This window comes from Pempheris klunzingeri, chromosome 1 (genome assembly GCF_042242105.1).
Source record: "Pempheris klunzingeri isolate RE-2024b chromosome 1, fPemKlu1.hap1, whole genome shotgun sequence".
In the NCBI taxonomy this organism is placed as follows: Eukaryota; Metazoa; Chordata; class Actinopteri; order Acropomatiformes; family Pempheridae; genus Pempheris; species Pempheris klunzingeri.
The window spans coordinates 27,386,467-27,408,750 of record NC_092012.1 but is presented as its reverse complement, the minus strand read 5'-3'; the positions used below and the strand labels follow the sequence as shown (position 1 = coordinate 27,408,750).

Below are 22,284 nucleotides of genomic sequence, written 5' to 3'. Positions count from 1 at the left end.
AATTTAAATATCGACATTTTTAAATGACTCCCCTTTTTATTCACTCTTATAAATGTAAGATAGTGATTTAAATATCAACATTTTGAAGTGAATATCCATTTTGAGACTGTATTCCAGTTTGTTATTGGTCCCTGATACCAGGGTGGTGCCCCAATATTATTAATTAATTATTAATTAATAACTAATTTTTACTGATATTGATAAGTACACTGATAAGTGCTAAATCTTATTGATAATACTGCCAATAACTAAACTTGCTCCATCCAGTGCACAACACACGTCACCTTCCAGCAACCAGATATTAGCCAGGAGCATGCTTAGGTCCAAGCTGGGTGAGTTTAGCTCTTATGCTGGCTCCCTTCCTTCTCCTCCTTGGGATGGTCTCACCACCCACAGTGGCTTGTCTGGCTATGTGAAGAAGGCGTGGACAGTGATCATCTCAAGGTCTGCTGCTGTTAATCCAATTTCCGCAGTTCCTTCTGCACTGCCAATGAGTATATTTCCATCATAGGTACAACATGTTTCAGCAGTAAACCTGGATAAAATTACAGAATAATCCTACTGGATTGGATTATGTCTTCTCTTTAGAATTAATGGTGATATTGTATCCATCCTGTAGGTTTGTTTCTGATTGCATTGATTTCTTATCACCCAGCAACTCCTCCATGTAACTGTTGTGCACCACAAGCTTAGCACTGCTGCCTGTGAATTAATACCTTATTATGAATATGTTGCTTCACAAGGTTTGTATTACATATGCAAATACGATTGCATGCGAGAACTGGCTGTGATGCACAGTAATGCATTATACCATAAATCCTCAAATGAAGAAATAGTGGTAGTAGTTGATCAAAAGAAAAGCAATCAGCAACAATTTTCATGATAATTAATTGTATAGGTAATAAAGCAAAAAAGAAAAAGTTCCAGCCCTTAAATGCGTCTATTTTCTGGTTTTTAGACTAGTGAATCTCTCATTTTAAACTATAACTATGGACTATGGATATTTTACAGACCAAACAAATTATCAATTGATTGAGAGAATAATCAGAAGGTTAATCGAAGAAGAAGAAGAGAACAAATGAAAAATACAAATTTTCTGTTAGAGAATAAACAGGGAAACACAGAGGAAATGTCTAGTTTCCTCTGACAACAAACAGCATCAACAGCAGACTTGCTGCAGGCAGTGTCTCTACCATATAATGTAATGTATGAGCATTTACAATACTTATGGACTACTGTGTCTCTTCACAGCTGCTGTATGAGGAGTGGGCCAGCTACAGTGTCTTCTACAAGTACCAGCCTATTGGACTCATCAGGTCAGATCTATAGCGGGACTCTTGCTACAGCCATCAGGCAAATTGTAGACATATTTCCTCATATGTCTTCCACGGCTGATGCTCTCACAGTAGCTTTAATTGCCTCCATGAGCCTACAGGCAGAAAAGATTGACTGACACAAGCTGGCTGATGCTCCACTGATGCACTTTTACAGAAGCAATAGTCGTGTGCTGAGCTGAATGTGGTCCAGGGAAGCGACTGACTCTGATGTAGTTTCTTAACAAACCCACTCTGGTCAGGGACAGTAGCAGTGATGTAACATGTTACACATAACAAGCATAATTACATACCATTAATTAACGTGGAATCAAATTATACTGATGTTGTAAATGTGTCTTTGGTGTCTCATCCTGAAGGAAGTATTTTGGGGAGAAGATTGGACTGTATTTTGCCTGGTTAGGAGTCTACACACAGATGCTCATCCCTGCTGCCATCGTTGGAGTCATTGTATTCCTTTACGGCTGTGCCACTGTCGATGACAACATACCCAGGTACACCACACACACACACACACACACACAGCTATCATTTTGCATGTATGTTTTTTTAAATATCTTTTAAAATCATGGTCTCTCTTTTCTGTCTAAAACAAAACATCTTTTGGAGCAAATTTTTGTTTTATGCTTATATAGCTGTGTCACAAATCACCCAAACATCAGTGTGTATCTCCAAAACTGAAGTCTGTTTGAAAACTGTCTTCGCCTCCATAGAAACAGTCGAGCCACTTTCGCTATTAAAAACTGACAAAAACATGATTATTCAGGGTGGAAGGAGAGATTAGTTAAAATGGATGGTCATAGCTTAAATCGGTTGCATTCTATTCTTTAATAGGTCACTATTAAATACATGTTTCTGAACAGCAGTGGACCCTCTGGGCTGCCGTGCACTAATGTGGACTGACAAGGATAAAATCTCGTGGTTAAATGTTGAGTAATGTAGCGGTTATAGTTTAAAAATGAATATAAAATCCACAGACACAAATCCACCGATCCACAGATTAAAATTTCTTGACTATTTCACAAACTTTCTTGAGACAGGGTTGAATATGACCAGCTCATTTCCCTCCACACCAGCATAAACAGGAACCCAAAGGAAGCACGTAGATATACTTTTACTTTACAAAGAAGAAGACAAAGTTCCTGTGCTATTGTTCTTTCTAACAGCTCAAATATTTCTTCAGCAGTCACACTTAGTCGATGGTTAACAGAAACTCTCAGCATTCGGACTTCTATTCAGATTTTTAAAGCAGCTTTTCCTCCAGCCACACATTGCTAGGTTATGTCCAGGTCCAACTACAGTTGCACTCAAAATTAAAGCTGCAAGCAGCATTGAAGGGCCCTCGCAAATGTGCGTGCGTCGGGGCGTCTGCAGCCGCGGACGTGGCCGCGCAGTTCGGCCGAGGCTGCGTGAATTTGCGTGACGTCTTCAGGGAAGCCTTCACGGAAGCCAGGTGTACGCCAATCGCTCCAAAGTTTCACATAAATCTGTCCATCTTTGTCACGAGAGACTGAGATCCTGTCGTCTGTGGCTGTTGCTGTGACTGTGAGGCAATGAGGGCATGTAGATGTCCGTTAATCCTAAACTCTTATCCAGCATTTGATGCGTGGAAGAATTAGTCAGTCAGTAAGAATGTACACAAAACACGTAGAATTCAAAGAACCTGTGTGTTCATGAGATCAGATACTATAAGATGTTCCCTTATTAGTGTTGCAGTAGAGTAACACACACTGAAAACACATTTTTAACTCCTTCCAAAGAGGTTTACATCCATTAGAAAGCCAGTATTGCCCTGTGGTGGCAGATGAAATAAGTGCAGAATAAATGTTGCTATTTCTAGTGATTTGTGAGCTAAAATTGTTTTTTACCATGCATGCAGTTACACTGAAAGAAGAAAGATTGTCAAAGAAGCATCTTAGAGGATTTAAAAGGTTAAAATGACAACATTTCAGGTCGGTGTAGCTTGCCTGCTTGGAGACTTTTTTGTAGGTCTTGGCATTGGCCATATACACAGTGAATTTGAAACATCTAGGTGAAACACTGTGCGGGGGCTGCTTCGTTAAAGTTTTGAAAAAATACTGTAGGTGGCACCGTTGAGCCGTTTTAGCAAATCCAAACCTATAAACCAGATCAAATTACTCATTTTAGGCCTCTTGATGTGTGTGGCAAGTTTCGTGAGGTTTGAAACATGCCTGGCCTTTTTACAGCAATCTCCAGTTTCATGGCGAAGGAGGCGTGGCCACAGGGACAGCATTTCAAGAAAGCTCACGAGCTTCACAACACAGCATCACCAAAGTCTTGGGAATGTTTTCACTACATTTGAGATGGTTTGGTGAAGTTTAAACTGTTTTAAACTGGGCTGCTTTGTTGAAATGTTGCAGGGGGCGCCGTTGAACCGTTTTGCCACACCCAAACTCATAAACCAGATCAGATTATTCATTTTAGGCCTCCTGATGCGTGTGCCAAGTTTAGTGAAGTTTGAATCACGTTTGACCAGTTTTACAATAAACGTAAGTTTCATGGCGAAGGAGGCGTGGCTACAGGGACAGCGTTTCACGAAAGCTCACGTCCTTCGTAACGTAGCATCACCAAAGTCTTGGGAAGGTTTACACCCAATTTGAGGTGTCTGTGGTTAACCTGCTGGGAGATAATCATTCGAGAGTAAAACGTTACACTTCCTCCCGCCAATAGGTGGCGCTATGACTATCGTTCAAAATTGTCCTGCACAGCTGTTCAGACCCGGACTGCCATTAAACACAGGAAATTTGGTAAAGATAGGAGCTTGTGTGACCGAGTTATGGGTGATCGAAATTTCATAAGATAAGATAAGATATTCCTTTATTTATCCCACAATGGGGAAATTTCAAGTCAGCAGCAGTTCTGATTCACACATACAAGATACAGTTCACACATACAAAGAAAGGGAATAAAAAATATAAAATATATATATGTTTACATGTACAGTATATACAAAAAATAATGTATGGTGAAAGAATGAGGTGATAGAAAGGCTATTGCACATGGGGGAAAATATAAATATATAAATATATATGAAATATTGCACTTGTTCCTTTTTCTTGGTCTTTGGTCTACTGGGAGCAGATTTGGTTGTAAAGTCTGATGGCAGCAGGGAGGAAGGACCTGCGATGCCTTTCTTTGGAGCATCGTGGGTGACGAAGCCTGTCACTGATGGAGCTTTCCAGGGCTCTTACAGTCTCATGTAGGGGGTGGGAGACATTGTCCATGATTGATGACAGCTTCGCTACCATCCTCCTGTCACCCACCACCTCCACAGGATCGAGGCTACAGCCCAGGACAGAGCTGGCTTTGTCCACCAGTTTGTTCAGTCTCTTCCTCTCTGCTGCCGTGATGCTGCTGCTCCAGCAGACCACACCGTAGAAGATGGCTGATGCCACCACAGAGTCATAGAAAGTCCTCAGGAGGCCCTCCGCCACTCCGAAAGACCTCAGTCTACGCAGCAGGTGGAGTCTGCTTTGGCCTTTCTTGAAGAGTGCCTGAGTATTAACAGTCCAGTCCAGCTTCTTGTTGAGGTGAACACCCAGGTACTTGTAAGAGTCCACAATCTCTATGTCCGTTCCCTGGATGTTCACCGGAGAGGGAGGGTCTTTGTGCCGACGAAAGTCCACTACCAGCTGTTTGGTTTTTCCGGCATTAATCCGGAGGCAGTTCTGCTGGCACCAGTCCACAAAGTTTTTGTTCAGCTCTCTGTACTCCCCCTCGTCTCTGTTGTTGATGAGACCGACGATGGCTGAGTCGTCAGAGAATTTTTGAAGGTGGCAGTTTGTTGTATGGTGTGTGAAGTCTGTTGTGTATAGGGTGAAGAGGAGAGGAGCCAAGACGGTCCCCTGTGGTGCCCCCGTACTGCAGACCACCGTATCAGACACACAGCCTTTTGTCCTCACAAACTGTGGCCTGCTGGTCAGGAAGTCCACTAGCCATGCTGTAAGTTGGTGGCCCACTCCTGCACGGTCCAGTTTGCCCCTCAGGAGTTCTGGCTGAATGGTGTTGAAAGCACTGGAGAAATCATAAAACATGATCCTCACAGTGCTTCCGGATCCCTCCAGGTGAGACAGTGATCTCTGCATGAGGAAGATGACAGCATCCTCGACCCCAATGCTTGGCTGGTACGCAAACTGCAGCGGGTCTGCAGATGAGCTCACTAGGGGGCGCAGGTGGTGGAGGACCAACCTCTCTAGGGTCTTTGACAGGTGAGATGTCAGGGCCACTGGACGGTAGTCGTTGAAGTTACTAGGACGAGATGACTTGGGTACCGGTACCACGCAAGATGTCTTCCACTGCTGTGGCACCTTGTGCAACCTCAGGCTCATGTTGAAGATATGCTCCACGATCCTGCACAGTTGCCTAGAGCAGGATTTGAGGAGCCTGGAGGTGATGCCATCCAGACCTGTTGCCTTCTTGACCTTGAGCCTGGCCAGTTCTCTCTCTACCTGGGCTGTGGAGAGCACCATGCTGGGTGGGGGGGCAGTGAGTGTGTGGGGGGGCTGTGAGGGGGCCACAGGGAGGGGGGTTTGTGGAGTAGATGGTAGGCAGGGGGGTCGTAGAGAAGCAGCAGGTAGGGGGTTTGAGGTGTGAGTCTTTTGAGCAGCTGGGGTTCCAGTCGGGGGAAGTTGCAGCAGGGCTGGTTGAGTGGGGGGAGGGGTGGCTGGTTGTTCAAACCTATTGAAGAACCTGTTCAGGTTGTTCACCTGATCCATGTCCAGCGCAGGTCTGCAGTTGTTACGTCCTGAAATGGTGTTCAAACTCCTCCAGACCCCCCTGACATCGTTCTGCTGCAGCTGTTCTTCCATCCTCTTCCTGTAGCTACTCTTTCCCGCTCTGATGTTCTTCCTCAGTTCTCTCTGCACACTCTTCATCTGTTCCCTGTCCCCTGACTTAAAAACCCTCCTTTTGTCTTTGAGTAGGCTTTTTATGTCCGGAGTAATCCATGGTTTGTTGTTTGCAAACAGTCTTACTGTCCTGGTGGGTATGGTGGAGTCTACACAGAAATTAATGTAGTCCGTGACGCAGCTGGTAAGACTGTCAATGTCCTCACTGTGGTCCTCACAGAACACATCCCACACCGTGGTGTCAAAACAGTCTTTTAAAGTCTCCATCGACTCTTCGGACCAGATCTGTTTTGTGCAGGTGACTGCTGGTTGTCTGTGCACGAGAGGCTTATACAAGGGGAGGAGGTGTATTAGGTCGTGATCAGATCTTCCCAGGGGGGGGAGAGGGGATGATGTGTATGCCTCCTTAGTGTTGGCATAGAAAAGGTCCAGTGTTTTATTTCCTCTGGTGCAGCAGGTGACATGCTGGCTGAATGTTGGCAGTATGGAGGAGGGAGAGGCATGGTTGAAATCCCCGGTAATTAAGAGGAGGGCTTGTGGATGCTGTGTTTGCAGCCTGTTTACACTCAAGTAGAGGACATCACGGGCCGAGTCAGCATCAGCAGATGGAGGAACATACGCTGCTATCGCGATAACATGCGAGAATTCCCTCAGCAGGTAATATGGCCTCAAGCTAATGGCTAGCAGCTCAATGTCCCCACTACAAAGTTTTTCCTTGATGGTAATGTGCCCAGGGTTGCACCATCTATCGTTCACAAACACAGCAAGCCCCCCTCCCTTTCTCTTGCCGCTCTCCCGAGTCCTGTCTGCCCGTATCAGCTGAAACCCGTCCAGAGTGACGTTGGAGTCCGGTGTTTGCTCCGTTAGCCAGGACTCCGTGAACAGCATCATGCTACATTCCCGATATTCCCTTTGGTGCCGTGTTAGTGCCGTTAGCTCATCCATCTTGTTGGAGATGGATCTCACATTCCCGGTGATGATGGCGGGGACAGTAGGCTTGAAGCGCCTTTTCTTATTCCGGCACTTAGCACCCGAGCGGCGGCCTCTTCTCCTTCTCTTGAGGTCATCGGTAACGTCGGGCCTGTAGCCGGTTAGCTTCCCTGTGCTACAGAGGGCTAACAGCTGTTCACTTGTGTAGACAATGGAGCGTCCGCTGCTTGTTGACTCGGTGACTGCTGGAGTAATGAGCCAGGTGAAAAGTAGCAGAAAAAGCAGGGCCAGCACAACAGTTCTGACGCACATGTTGGCACTCAGTGTGTGTAACAACTAGCAGCAAAAAAAAAGACTAAAAAATTAGTCGACAAACAGGCAAACGAGACAAACAACTTAACTAACAACAGAGCTGCTGCGACAGGCAGCCACTAGCGCGGCGCCATCTTGCTAACTTGGCGAAGGGTTGAACTTCGCCGCCACGCCAGATCCCCTCCACGTTGACGAAAAGTCACAGATTTTTCTCCAAAGCTTCATCTAAGACGTTAGGATCATCTGACAGTATTTTGAAGTAGATCTGCTCATTCGTCTCGTCTGTGGACGCCACGGCGTAAAACATGACGTTTCCTGTTGCCACCAGGAGGCGCTATGAGTGTCGGTGAATATTGTCCTACAGATGTGTTCAGGGCCGGACTGTCATCAAACATGATAACTTTCATTCAGATATGATCATCTACAGTCGAGTTATGATCCATTTCCTGTTTCGTGGCGAAGGCTAAAGTTTGAGGCTCCACCCACGCCATGCCGTTCAATATTCTACTCTTTGGATAACTTTTCATCATCAAGTCTTCCACTACAACATAGTCAAATTTGAGCTTGATCGGATGAACGGTGTCGGACTAGTTAGATTTTTCATAACCCCAAAAATGGCCAAAAATCATCAGATTTTAGACTTAGACTTAGACTTTCTTTATTTGATCCCCCATAGGGGGAAATTTTCTTGTTACAGCGGCAACAATATAAACAGGGAGAGTGAAAAAAACAAAGCAATAGAAAAGACAAAAATAAATATAAATATAAATATAAATATATGGTTGTGATGAAATGAAATAAATATTTACACCATAGGATATTTACACTTTAGACAGGAATGGAATGACATGGATGGTAGGCAGTATATTAACATCAGCCAGTGATGCTGGTGTTATAGAGTCTGATGGCTGATGGGAGAAATGACCTGCGGTAGCGTTCCTTCTTGCACCTTGCACCTTCTTGCACCTTCTTGCTCCTTCCTTCTTTTGACACAAAATACTGGACGGCCTGTTCATTTCCCGGTATGGGTCCTTGAGACTTTTTTGTGCGCCTGGATGTCATACACATGCTTACCAAATTGCATGTTTCTAGCTCAAAGTGGTGGGAGGGGCTGCTGTTTAGGGGGCTCTATAGAGCCATTTCTGCATGCCCATATTTGACACCCACAAAATATCGAATTTTTCGCCACTCCTGAAATGTTTGCACATTTTGGTGAGTTTTCGAGTATCCCTTGTTTCCCCCTGCAAAGATTGCAAATAAATAAAATAATAATACGTAGAAGAACAATAGGGTCCTCGCCGAGTGATGCTCACTCGGTGCTCTGGCCCTAATTATTCAACCCCCATTGCAAATTAGACGTTTTGGCAAAATTTCCAAACTTTCAGCTGTGTTCAATGAACAGCTCTTAAAGCATACACCCAGGCTATGTGCCAGGGCTGAGCCCCGGACAGCCCCAGCTCAACCATTCATCCATGAAAACGGTTAAACCTGCAGGTTTTTCCTGCACCCTGACCTGCACCAACGACCTTCTGGCCACAGCTCCTAACAGCCACCTCTGTATTGGAGGCTGTAAACATGGCCCACTCAGAGTCCATGTCCCCAACCCCACGAGAAATTCCTCTGGTGGGAATTGAAGTCCTCCCTGACAGAAGCCTCTGTCAGGCGCCTCCAGCACACCCTCACTACGTTTGGATTTACAGGTCTTTCCGGCAGCCTCCCCACCATCTGATCCAACTCATCACTAGGTGCTGATCAGTTGACAGCTCATTTTGTTTTTGACAAGAATAAAGGAAATACATTTAACATATAGCGTATTTAGTTGTATTAATTGCTTATTTCAAATTAAGTAAAATCTGAAATTGCTTAAGCCTATTCATTGATATGTAGCATCATATAGTACATAACTTATTTGTGTTATATTTGGAGTTGGGTGGTTCGAGGTGCCATGTCATGGTCCAAACCAGTTTGGGAATGTCTGCTAGATGGACAACAAGCAGAGACATGTGCTTGATTTGAATTGTATTGTTCTCCACATTTATTAATAACATAAAAACTCTCTTGTTTTTATCTCTATGCACCATCCTTTGACATTTTTTTCTCTTCCATCCATCCCTGTTTTGTCAGTATGGAGATATGTGATCCCAGGAACAACATCACCATGTGTCCGTTGTGCGACCATGCTTGCAGCTACTGGAAGCTGGTGACAGCATGTGGTACAGCCCGAGCCAGCCACCTGTTCGACAACCCAGCTACTGTCTTCTTTTCAATCTTCATGGCTCTATGGGGTAAGAACTCATTCATATCCAATCATGAGACCAGTAGACAAATAGAACATCAAAGATCCAGGCTGTGCAACAAATCTTTGCTGGAAATGCTCCAGTTAATAGACAGTATCATTTAATCCATTCTGTACAGCTCTGGCAGAACATATGGATACTGTGCTTTAGGCTCACATGAAATTTGCAATCGGAAACACAGAGCAGGAGAGCAGGTCCTCCTTTGATGTCCTGCCAAACCACACTACCATCTGTTAGCAGCAGCAGGGCTTCAGACCAGGGAGGTGTTATGTAGATGAAACTGGTGTCTAACAGAGTCACAGCACGATAAGCATCTGGATAAATGTATTGTAGACCTGATGAAGGAGAATACAAACTGCGTGTGAAACTGCATGTAGTTCTTCTTTTTTTGGAAAGCGTCCACTAAAGACACACCGTTTCCCTTGGTGACATGTTACCTGCATGAACACACACACTTATTACTTTATACTCACTAGAATACCAAATGTGGAATAATCTGCCACTGACAATAGTTCCCAACAAACAAATGTTTCCCTTTCTGAGTAAAATTTGAAAACTACAGTAAGCTGTTTCAGGAAACTACTGAAACCTTTTTTAATATGAATTGAACACATGTATGTCACAGTAGTGAGAGACTGAATAATGTGGTGAGAACAATAACAAAAAATGTAATATTGTCAGTTGTGCAAACACTACAATCATCTAGATAGACATATTGTGAGCTTAGTAGGTGCAAGGTGATGAGAGGTGTCAATAATATTTTTTTAAAAATCAGAAACCTTTTATACTATAGTTAGCAAGTCTAAATGTGGCACGTTTGTACACAGGACATATACATAATAACACTACTACTACTACTACTAATAATAATAATAATAATGATAATAATTAGACATATTACTTTTATTTGGAGGTACTTTTGGAATATTCTTGCATGGTGTAATGTTCAAAGAGCACATTATTTCTTAAGTTGTGAATACTGCAGACTACAAGGGGTGGCTGTGGGTCAGAGGGAGAGTAGGTTGTCCTTCAGTTGGAAGATTGGTGGTTTGAGGTCTAGCTCCTCCAAGTCTACATGAATCTTTATTAGGTATGGAGGGCCACTGGTTGGAAAAAATTCTCCTCAGCCAGGTCAACTGGTATATGTTAGGAATTGCCAGTTATCCAGTAGCCTCTGTGTGGCCACCCCGCACCGCGTCACATCATAGTTGGGTGGTCTTCCTGTGTACCTGTGTTGTTCCCATTGACTTCTCAAAGATGACCCAATGCAATCTGCGCATGCGTCTCAACAGCGGTGGACGGACGGGGGGCGCCACTCGGGGATGCAAGCAGCATGCTTGCAGCAGCGCCCCTCCAGCAGCTGGCGCTCTAAGCGACCGCCTATATGGCCTATGCCTAGAGCCGGCCCTGCTGATGGTGACCTTTTGAAGAGCTTTGAGCTCCTCAGGAAAGGCTTGCTGCTGTACGAGCTGTACAACTATCTTAGCAGCTTTCATACGCTCTTCTGCTGTCACCAATTCAACATGTTTTAATTTTGATCCAAGTCTTTTTATTCTTGCAATCACCTTGACCAGTGTTGTGCTTTAACAAGTGGTAATGTTCAATTTGGCTATCAGAAATAATTAATAATTATCAAAGATAATTAATAATTATTAAAATGAATGAACTTTGATTAAAGTCCACCTCGATTGGGGCACCACCTCGAAAAACGAGGAAAAGACAGCCGTTCTAATTGATTTAGTCTCATAAAAATACTAAACTATCAATTTGGAATTATGTTTTATAATTAATTTAATAATTACTACCAAAATTACCACATTGATAGCTAGCTGAAGGATTTTTGGAGTTCTTGACAGTGTAGAGGTTGGCAGTGTCCACAATTGTACAACATTAACGGAGACAGCAAGTATTAAAACATTTATTAAAACAGAGCAAAATTCAGGGACATCATTTGTTATGCATTAAGGACTTGTACTTCGGTTGTAAGTACGGCTGAAGCAGAGTAGGTGTTAAAGACATCTGCTGTTGCAGAAACAAAACCAATCAAACAATCTAACTAAATCTCTATGACTAAACTAAAATAATATGAGTGTAAGAGTGTGTGTGTGTGTGTGTGATAAGGCTGAGGAATGTGAGATGGGTCCCACAAAGGTGGGGGAGAGAGACCAAATGGTGATGGCCAGACCCCCTGGGGTGTGGGTCAGAGGCAGACAAAGGAAAGCTAAGTGCTGTTAGCTTAGCTTTGTCCCTCAGTGGCCTGTTGTAGACTGTGTGTGTGAGAGAGATAAAGGTGCAGGTTAAGACAGGATGGTTAGTTTGTAGGCTAACATCAACTAAACTTAATGGATGCACAGTAATCTGCAACACATCACAATAATCAAACTCAAGGAACATTAAAGCAAGTCAATACATTAACAAGGGTAAACCATGTATGCAGTAATGCTATGCTAATTATGCCCAGTTAGAGTTTGTTACCAGTCCTTAAAAGGGGAGACGAAGTGTCCTTGAGGGTGCTGCTTTCTCAGCTTGTTGCTGGAGGAAAGGTGTGGTTCGTGTCCGTGCTGTGTGGTTGCAGGCTGGAGGAATCCGGTCGCTCCTTTGTTCCTGTTAGTTAGCAGCTCTGTGCTAACTTGCTGGTGTGCTCCTGTTGTGGTTATCAGCTGGCAGACTCTGGGTCGTGCCTGCTGGCGCTGATCTGCTTACTTCAGGCAGGACCTTGTGTCGCTACCATGAAGGAGGTGGCTGCTCTGGACAGACCACACTGAGGCAGAGCTTAGCTGAGTTGAGCTGGTCTCTCCTCTTCAGGAAAGATCAGGAGAGCTGGTCTCTCCTCTGCAGGAGGAGAGGGAGCAGGAAAGACCTGGTCTCTCCACTTCAGGAGGGACGATGAGAAAAAAGAGCTGGTCTCTCCACTTCAGGAGAGACGATGAGAAAGAGAGCTGGTCTCTCCACTTCAGGAGAGACGATGAGAAAGAGAGAAAGTTCAGTGGGGGTGAACTGGTTTTGTGGGCCTGCGGTCGTAAAATCATGTGTCCCCTCCGGCCAATGGCGACTGTGGAGCTGGGCGCGGGGGTGATTTCACACCTATCTGTGAAACTGGGGGCATTGGGGAAAGGAGCCCAATAGTTTTACAGACAAAGAAACATGCGGTCTTCACATGTGCCATTCACTGTATAGTGAAGCCCAACACCAGCATGGTCCAAGAGGAAAACCTCTCCAGGTGACAGAGAATGTCTGCTTGTGGGCTAACCTTTGTTGCAGACACATGAACTGATTTAACCTCTGGGTCACCAACTAGAAGCTCAGTGGAGGGTTTTTGAGTTGGAAACACTTCTTGCTCCCAAAGAAATGTGGGCCCTGATAACCAGTTGGTTGTGGAGATGTTTGCAGCACTAAGACCTCTGGAGGCATGGTCAGCAGAATTTTGCAACGTCTCAACATAATGCCAATTCTTTAGATCTGTGAGCTCTCTGATTAGCTGAACTCTATTTGCTACAAAAACATGAAATCTTCTCGCTTCATTGAGCAACCCTTGCTTTGGCCATGACGAGACTGCAATGGATTTCATCTTTGTCATTCTTGTATCTAAGGTAAGAACATGAACCATAGCCTGTGTTGCTGGCATCAGAGAAATGGTGCAGCTCTACACTTAGTATTTTGCCAAAATTTTGTGGGCAGTAACATCTGGGAATATTTATTTCTTTCAGCGCGTGAAGGCCATTGATCCACTCCTCCCACCGTAAACGCAAGTACTCTGAAATCTGGTCATCGCATCCAATACCCTTTTGACACAGCTCCTGTAAGATGCGTTTTCCGCTTAGGGAAAAGGGGGCCATGAACCCGAGTGGATCATACAGGGAAGCTACAACGGACAGGATACCTCGTCTGGTTGGGAGATGGTCCTTTGCGCTGATGTCAAAACTAAACGAGTCATTAAGCATCGACCACTGAATGCCAAGTATGTGACCTGGTGTTACCTCTGGGTTCAGCTTCAGAGTGGGTCTGTGGTTAACGCCCTATCTGCGGGAGCAACACAAGAGAGGACTTCTTCACGGTTTGAATTAAACTTGTGTAATCTTAGACCTGCATGCTTACTCAGTTCCTGAGCTTCAACAATCAATTCTTCTCTTTGACTGTCGCAACACTGGTTAAACCATCATCCACATAAAAATTGCTCTCCACAAAAACTGCTGCAGCAGGATGCTCATCTTTGTGCTGCTGGGCAAGATACTTTAACCCAAAGTTTGCACAGCCAGGTGAGGAGGCAGCACCAAACAGATGAACTGTCATCCTATACTCTTTTGGCTCTGTATCTAACTTTCCACCCTCCCACCAAAGGAACCTTAAGTAATTTCGAACTTCAGGTGTGACATGGAATTGATGAAACATTTTCTCAATGTCACAAATCACAGCCACCTGTTCCTTTCTAAAACGGCACAAAACTCCCACCAGTGAATTAGTTAAGTCAGGACCTGTAAGCAGGGTATCATTTAATGAGATGCCATTGAACCTTGCAGAGCAGTCAAAGACTACTCTTAATTTTTTCGGCTTCTTCGGATGGTACACTCCATGATGAGGAATGTACCAAATGGTCTCACCCTCCGAAGCTACGGGGGCTAGCTCTGCATCACCATTGCTGAGGACTTCCTCCACAAAGGCACTATACTGTTCATGATACTGTTTATTAGCAGTTAACTTTCGTTTCAGGTGTTGTAGTCTAACAGTAGCAAGTCTCTTGTTGTTTGGTAATAAGGGTGGATTATCATCCTTAAAGGGAAGGGGCATTTGATAGTGTCTATCTTCATTCTGCCTTATATTGCTACTCAGAAACTGTATGAAGCGGATGTCATCTTGAGACACATACTTGTCCTCGTGGCTCCTCTCATTGAAATCTGATTCCAACACCTTTAAAACATCTGTAACAGGGGGCACTGCAATTTCTTTTACTGCTACACGATGCACAGAACTATGGCTTCCTTTCCTATCTAAATGACGGTTAGCTGACCCTATAATGCTCCACCCTAGAGCAGTTCGTTGAGCAAAAGGCTCATTTTCATGCCCTGTGATGACCTCTAGGGGAGCTAAAGCCAAAGTCATAGCCTATGAGGAGTCCCACCTCACAGTCCTGAAGTGGTGCCAACGTTTGAGCCAGATGGTGAAGATGAGGCCACTTAAGTGCTGTACTTCTGGTGGGGATGTGAGACTTATCTACAGGAATAAAGTCACGTGAATAAGCTTCCTGTATCTTAATGAATTTTAGTTAAGTTAAGTTTTAAGTTAAGACCCCTTACCTGCAGACCACTAGCAGTTTCACTTTCTATGATCTATGTATCAATAGCAGTCATTATGCTTAGTTTAAGTTGTACCGGTCGAGTGTTTACATTTAATTCTGAAGCTAAATCCTCCAAAATGAAAGTAGAATCACTCTGGGTGTCAAGAAGAGCGTATGTGAGGATTTCCTTTTGGGGCTCAGCTACCGAAGACACAAGCACAGGGACTATGCTGGATGTCGAAAGGACATGCTGTGTCAAAGCATGGGACATAACTTTATGGACCTCACTCACTGCACCAGAGGCACCAGGATTGCTACTTGGCATCTGTACAGACTCTCTCTCAATATGGAGGCAAGTTGGATGTCTTCTATTGCAGATGCTGCAGGTGTGTCTCTTTTTACACTCTTTGGTGTTATGATCCAAAACACAAACAATGTTGATGGATAAAAGCCCTTTTCTCATCCATTGTTTTTGATGCATAAGAGGAACATTTAACTATACCATGAGTTGCATTATTGCAAAAAATACAAGGTGGCTTTGGTTTTGAGCTTTCAGGCATAGTGAAGCTAGACTGTTTTACCTGAGTGCTTGTGCTATAAGATTTTGCTCCTTCAGAGGTTCTCTCCTCAGCTGTTTTCATCATCATTAGAGAGGAGGTAACAGGATTACAAGCAATTCTAGCTTCCTTTTGCACAAACTTTGTAAATTGAATTAAGTCTGGATAATTACCAGACTTGTCCAACTCTTCGACAACAATTCGGCTCCATCTACGGACCATCCACTCTGGTAGTTTTTTAAGAAGCTTATGATTTTCTTCACTGTCATTCAGGATGGAAAGACCTTTCACATGTGGCATAGCTTCAACGCAACCTAACAGAAAGTCTGCAAACTCTCTCAGTGCTTTGGAGTCATTAATAGCTATTTTTGACCATTTTGTTAGTTTGTCTCTAAAGGCACGCTGAACGATAAAAGGACTGCCATACGGATCCTCTAAGACTGCCCAGGCACCTTTATAAGCATCCTCTGAATTTCGATAAAAGAATCCTTCCACGGCCTTTTGCGCTTCCCCTGCTAGATAGCTCTTTAAATATAGCATTTTTTCACTGATTGGGAGGGACTTCTTATCTATTAGGGCTGAGAAAGATACTTTCCAATCAACAAATTTCAATGGATCACCAGTTCTGGGACAGGTAAGCGACTTAAAGCAAAGGTATTTGCAATAGCTTCAGCCAAACTAGCCTCTTCTGGAGTGGTTTTAGATGCTGGAGGTCGAGGTTCAAAGGGGGGTGCTTTAGGATTCAACAAAGATTGGTGTTAGATCTCCCGGTTCTTTTTTTGACAGTCCAAGGATTTCAGCCGGAGAGTTCTGCAGTCTCAGTAGCAGTTTTATTCAAGTCACAGAAGTCACAGGTAAAGTACATACAGCGCTGGGCTCGGAGTGACAGAGGCCTCATGGATCTCTGGCAGTGAGCCCCGACTCTTTCATGCATATGCTTTTTAAAGGGTTGGCTGGACCGAGTACTATACGTGACTGTCCCTAACTGGCCATTTCAGTGTGTGCGTCACAGATAGTGCATCCCTGGTGTGATCATATAATATTCAAACACTTGTGGATGTTGTTTGCGTAGGCGTGTATCTCTAATCATAACTTTAGAATATGATTAGCACAACAAAATTATTACAATCAAGGTCTGTCTGGTACATTCTGTCTATCTTCTTAACAAAACGATACAGAAGAAGCCACGTCTGTGGAGGTCAGATTGACATATTCTGTTCACTCTCATGAGGAGAGAGTAACTTTATTTGAGAAGGCCTGAAACATTCTATGGTCATATTAAATTCTAATTCAACAATTCCCCTTTTGACATGATTTTATCATGTCAATCCAATAAGAAGTAGGAATGTTGTGTGTATTGTACTGTATTCTTCAGCAGCGAGTCGTCTAGCAGGGCCCCAATCTGCAAACAACCAACCACATCAGAAAGCAGCACAATTACATGGGAGACTTGTCGGCGTCCCCTTCTTGGTATACCTTTACTACATCAATATACAATATGTAGGAAAGGCAGTGCAGATTAATGTGACCTATATGTGGGCAAATATGTGTAAGCTGGTCTTCAATTGCAGTTAATAGCAGCAAGCAGTCTTCCTTGCACAGTGCATGTGGAAATTTCTAAACAAAGTGGTTAAGCCATATGTCTCAAAGCACAATAAGCAGTAACATCTATAAGTATCATGCCTCTAAGTGTGTGGAATAGCTATATATGGGTATGTATTAAATCTTAGCAGTTTAGGGTGTGTGCAGATACGTTCAGGGATACAAATAACGGTCTTCTTTCCCAAGGGCGGGATCCTCTTCAGCCTCACCATCTCCGGGCTCAGAGAGAGAGACCAGTGGAAAAGCTTCACTAGGATATTGGACTAATTGATAAAGAGGTGGTGTAGGAAATTTATCATTAATGGCTGCTGTAATACATTTTAGACAGAGGTGCCTGATGCAGGGAATACAGCAACAACCACATAGGGTGAAGAATGTTACCGCAACCACAAGCGAGATGAAGACAGAGCTAATCAATGTTTTCCATGCGCCAAATGTTCTATCAAGCCACTTAGCAGTTGGGCCCTCAATACCGGAGTGTTCGGCTAATTCTGTGGACATAGTTTTATTGTCTGACAGGGGTGAGGGAACAGTGAGGAGTACAGGCCTGGCAGGTGCACAGACAATGCAGTCCTCTTTGGTGGTGGCATTGGCTACGCTTACTACCCAGTCCACCCAATAATTGTTCTGGGAGAACCCCGTTTCCATGGCTAAGACTTCCTTTACAGTCAAGTCAGTAGTACCTCTTGCCACCAGGGGGCAATTTTCTACGCCACTACTGTTGGAGGGGTCTATGGTGGCTTTAGGCGCAGTTGGGGTAATTGGAGTCTGTGGGATCACAGTTATCTTGAACCAACCTAGGGGGTCAGAGCCATATTCGTAGGTCCCCAGGACGTAATAAGCATCGTCTTCCCGTCTGGGAGCTTTTAGAGCAAGAATAAGGGGGTTGCAGGATCCCTTTTTACAAGGACGGTGTGGGATGCCGTTGGCCAGTTTCAAACGCAGTTTCAAGGGGTTGTGCGGCTGGTAGCCCCAGTCGCTAGGGCCGGTGTTTACTATGACTTGACTCCAGGTGGTGCCACAATAGGCATAACCAAGTGGAGACTCGCTGTTGGAGAAACCCTGGTTGCTGGTGTCGCATATATACTTATCTGACCAAACATATTCATGTTCTTGGGTTCCACATTGAATGACTGAGCACAAATCGAACTCAACCACTCCATCTTGGCCCTCAGTATATTGTAGGTTTAGGGGAGTGTTACCATTTTGTAGTGATTTTGCGGCAGCGTGGTGTGGCTTCATGGGAAGTTTGAGTGGTGATGGACCAGGTTCTTGGGAGGTTGCTAAAGATTGACATTCCCACCATAGGAGTGGTATGGCAATAATCATTGTTTTTATGTGCAGAGCCGTCATAGCCATACGGGTGCTACCGCCTGGTTGGTTTAGGGGTGTCATAATGACAACTACAGCTCTGGAGTTTCGTGTGGGTCTTGGTGTGGTGGTAGTGGTGGTGGGAAGTCGTCCACCAGGTCAGGGTTAACAGTAGGGTCTGGGTTAGGTGGTGAGGTTCTTAAGTCAGTCTGAACCTCAGTCAATGTTCTATCGTTTGGGTCTTGTGCCAGGGCACAGTGAGTCTTATGAATCCAGTTACTTAGCTTGTCGTCTGTCAGCCACACTTTCACGCAGTGCAAGGTAGCCTCCGCTACCTTATAGGGTCCCTTCCAGCGGGGTGAGGACCAACTGAGCTTGCTGACCTTTCTCAAGATCCAGTCCCCGACCTCCACAGGGGAATGGTCGTGTCCTTGTTCCTTCGTGAGTATCTCCGTTACCTGTTGGGAGATACTCATCACGGCGTTGTTCAACTGTTTGACATATTCATGTATGCTTTCATACTGTAAGGGTACTGCTGACGTATCAGTTGGTGCAGTGGTGAGCGGACAGGGCATCTTTCTCCCTGTCAGTATTTCATGTGGGCTAACATTCATGGTGGAGCTTGGAGTGGATCTGAGGTTGAACAGTATAATAGGTAGAGCATCGACCCAGGTTAAGCTTGTGTCTGCACAGACTTTCGCTAGTCCTTCTTTGATGGTTCTGTTTGCTCTTTCAACCAGTCCTTGTGAGGCTGGGTGGTATACTGCCCCGAATCTGTGTGTGATCCCAAACATTTTTTCCACTTCTCTGAGCTCTTCATTAGTGAAGTGGGGTCCGTTGTCTGATCTGATTGTTTCGGGGAAACCGAATCTTGGTATTATTTCCCTTGTTAGCCATTTAATGACTTCCTTTCCCTTTTCTGTTTTTGTAGGTGTGGCCTCTACCCATCTGGAGAAGGGGTCCACACAAACTAGAAGATACCTTTTTCCCTCTGTTCGGTGGTCAGCCCCCATGTTGGTGAAGTCTATCACTATTTCTTTCCAGGGTGCAGCTGGCACAGGAAAACTGCCTAGCCCTGCTTTTAGTGCAACTCTTGGGTTGTACACTGTACATATCTCACATGACTGTACGAAGTATCTAGTGATATCTTTCAGGTGGGGGTGCCACCAATGCTGGGAGATGAGGGCTGTGACCTTAGAGCTAGCACAGTGGCTTCTACTGTGAGCTTCTTGACACAGCATGTTTAGTAGGCCGGCAGGAGCTACTATTTTGCCTTCATGATTCCTCCAGAGCCCTGTGAGGTCTTTCATGGCTCCTTTATCCCTCCATGCTTGTTTTTCAGATGGAGCTGCTTTACCCTGTAGTTCTTTAATGTTCTGCACAGATAGTTCCCTCTGTGATTGATCAACCGGGGTCTTTTGGATCATTTGTTTGTAGGGGTTGTACCCGGCTGTTGTTTTTGCTGCCGTATCTGCTGCATGGTTACCCCTTGCTATTTTGCCACCGCCTTTTTGGTGTCCTCTGCACTTGACTACAGCAACCTGTTCTGGCTCCAACAGTGCGTAGTAAAGGTTTATCAACTGGTTTAGGTGTTTTACTGGGGTGCCAGCGGAGGTTACAAAGCCTTTCCTTCTCCAGTGGCACATGTCTACATGCACTGCCTGCACTGCATAGGCTGAGTCGGTGTATATGTTCACAGTTTTACCTTTGGCTACTTTACACGCTTCAGTTAACGCGACTAATTCTGCCATTTGTGCTGATGCGGGTTGGTTGACTGTTTGTGCTGATCTTGTTACCAGTCCAGTGTGTGTTTCCTCAACAACTGCATATGACGTTATCAATGTGCCTGTGGGTGTGTGGTGACTGAGTCCATCACAGTAGAGTGTCATCTGGGCATTTTCTATTGGTTTGTCACGCAACTGTGGATGTAATTGCATTTCTCTGTTAGTCTCTCTCTCACAGTCATGGTCTTGTTTGGTGTTCATCTGTGATGCTATGTTTGCACCTGTGCTTGTGAAGTGGATGTGTGGTTTGTTCAGTAGTTGTTGGAGGCCTTGGATTCTATGTGCCGACAATGTGAATGCATTGGAGTCAAGAAATGCTTTCACCCCATGTGTGGTGTGGACAATGGTCTGGTTTCCCATTGTGATATGAGAAGTCTTTTGGACTGCTTTCCCAATGGCGGCGACATGTCTAACGCAGGTTGGGTGTCCCACTTCGACATTGTCCAGTTTAGAGCTGTAGTACATCAGTATTTTCCTATCTGTTGTACCCCTATCCTCCCCCGTTCACAAAGGCATCCTTTTCATCTACATCTAGATGAAATGGCTCAGAATAATCAGGGGCATGTAGGGAGCATGCATTGGACAGAGCAGTTTTAACATCCACAAAAGCCCTTTCAGCTGCAGCAGACCAGGTGAGTGGGGAGTTATAGTTCTTATAACCTGCCTGGCTGATCAATGACCTGAGTGGTGCTACTAGGCCTGAGAAATCTGGGATAAAATTTTTGCTATAGGTGACAAGACCCAGGAATTGCAGCATTGAACGCACCGTGGAGGGCTTTGATTGGCTGAGGATGTCGGTTTTTTGTTTGTTTGTCATGTTGTGGTTAGAGGAGACACGTCCTAAGAAGGTCACTTTCGGTCTCCCGATCTGGAGTTTAACCTTAGACACCTTGAAGCCACATTTTGCCAGGTGGGCAAGCACTGCCTTGGTGGCTGTCATAATAGAGTGAGAATCAGGTGCAGCTAAAAGGATGTCATCCACGTATTCAAGAAGAGTGACACCTGGTGGCAGAGACAGGGACTGCAGTTGTTGTCTCAAGACATGATTGAAGATGGAAGGGGAGTCAATGAAGCCTTGCGGGAGGCGAGAGTAGGTGTACTGTGTCCCCTCATAAAAGAATGCGAACAATTGCTGTGAGTCCGGGTCTAGGGGAACACAGAAGAATGCATTGGCTAGATCTATGCATGAGAAGAATTTCTGGTCAGGTGATATGGCATTTAGCATAGTGTATGGGTTGGGTGTGTCATAGTTGGTGGGCACAACAACGCGATTTATGAGCCTTAGGTCGTGTGTCATACGGTAGTCCGGTTTGCCGGGTTTTTCTACCGGGTTGATGGGGGTGTTCCACTCCGAGGTTGTGGGAATCAAAACACCAGCCTGTAGTAAACCCGTAATAGTGCTTCTGATGCCTGTTGTCTGCTCTGTCCTGAGAGGATACTGTGCACTGTAGATGGGGATGGTGTTAGGTTTTAAGGGGATCCTAATTGGTGTGATTCTGAGGAGGCCTACATCAGTAGGTCCGGCTGACCACATGGTGTCAGGTAGGCTGTCTAGCAAGGCCTGAGCCAGTGGATGGTCAGTGTTTTCTCTGCCGTGCGTCCTGGACAGGAATCTTTTTTCAGGGTGCAGGACGGTGTGTGAGGTATGGGCTATCATGTACGTCTGCAGGGATGGTGAGAAGCGCAAGTGTTTGTTCTGTGTAGGGGTCCAGTCAATGGCTGTGAGACAACGCTTGACCATAGGTCCAAGGTTCTTGGCCTCACCACCGTCTGCGACTCTCAAAGTGATGTGAGGTGCAGAGGAGTCGGATAGTGTATACAGGACTTCCAAGGAGGCTGGCAAAGACACTGCGGCAGCGACCCCTTCAGGGCCGACGTAGATATCACGTAGCTCTATGATGGGATTTTCACCTGTCTCATGACATCGGTTTTCAAAAGTGTCCCACAGAGCATCATAATTTTCATCACCATAGAGCTCATAGTTAAATGTGCAGTGTGGTGGATCAATGGGGTCAGT

At 44.9% G+C, this 22,284-nt stretch overlaps 1 protein-coding gene across 1 annotated transcript in view; it reads left to right on the top strand.

Annotated features, from left to right (window-relative positions):
- The window catches only part of ano1a (anoctamin 1, calcium activated chloride channel a), a 75,701-nt gene that overhangs the window by 25,568 nt on the left and 27,849 nt on the right, over positions 1-22,284 (top strand). The window contains exons 10-12 of the mRNA XM_070832691.1: positions 1,252-1,316; positions 1,694-1,828; positions 9,569-9,729. Coding sequence (XP_070688792.1) covers positions 1,252-1,316; positions 1,694-1,828; positions 9,569-9,729 — 361 coding nt within the window. The remainder of the gene's footprint in view (positions 1-1,251; positions 1,317-1,693; positions 1,829-9,568; positions 9,730-22,284) is intronic.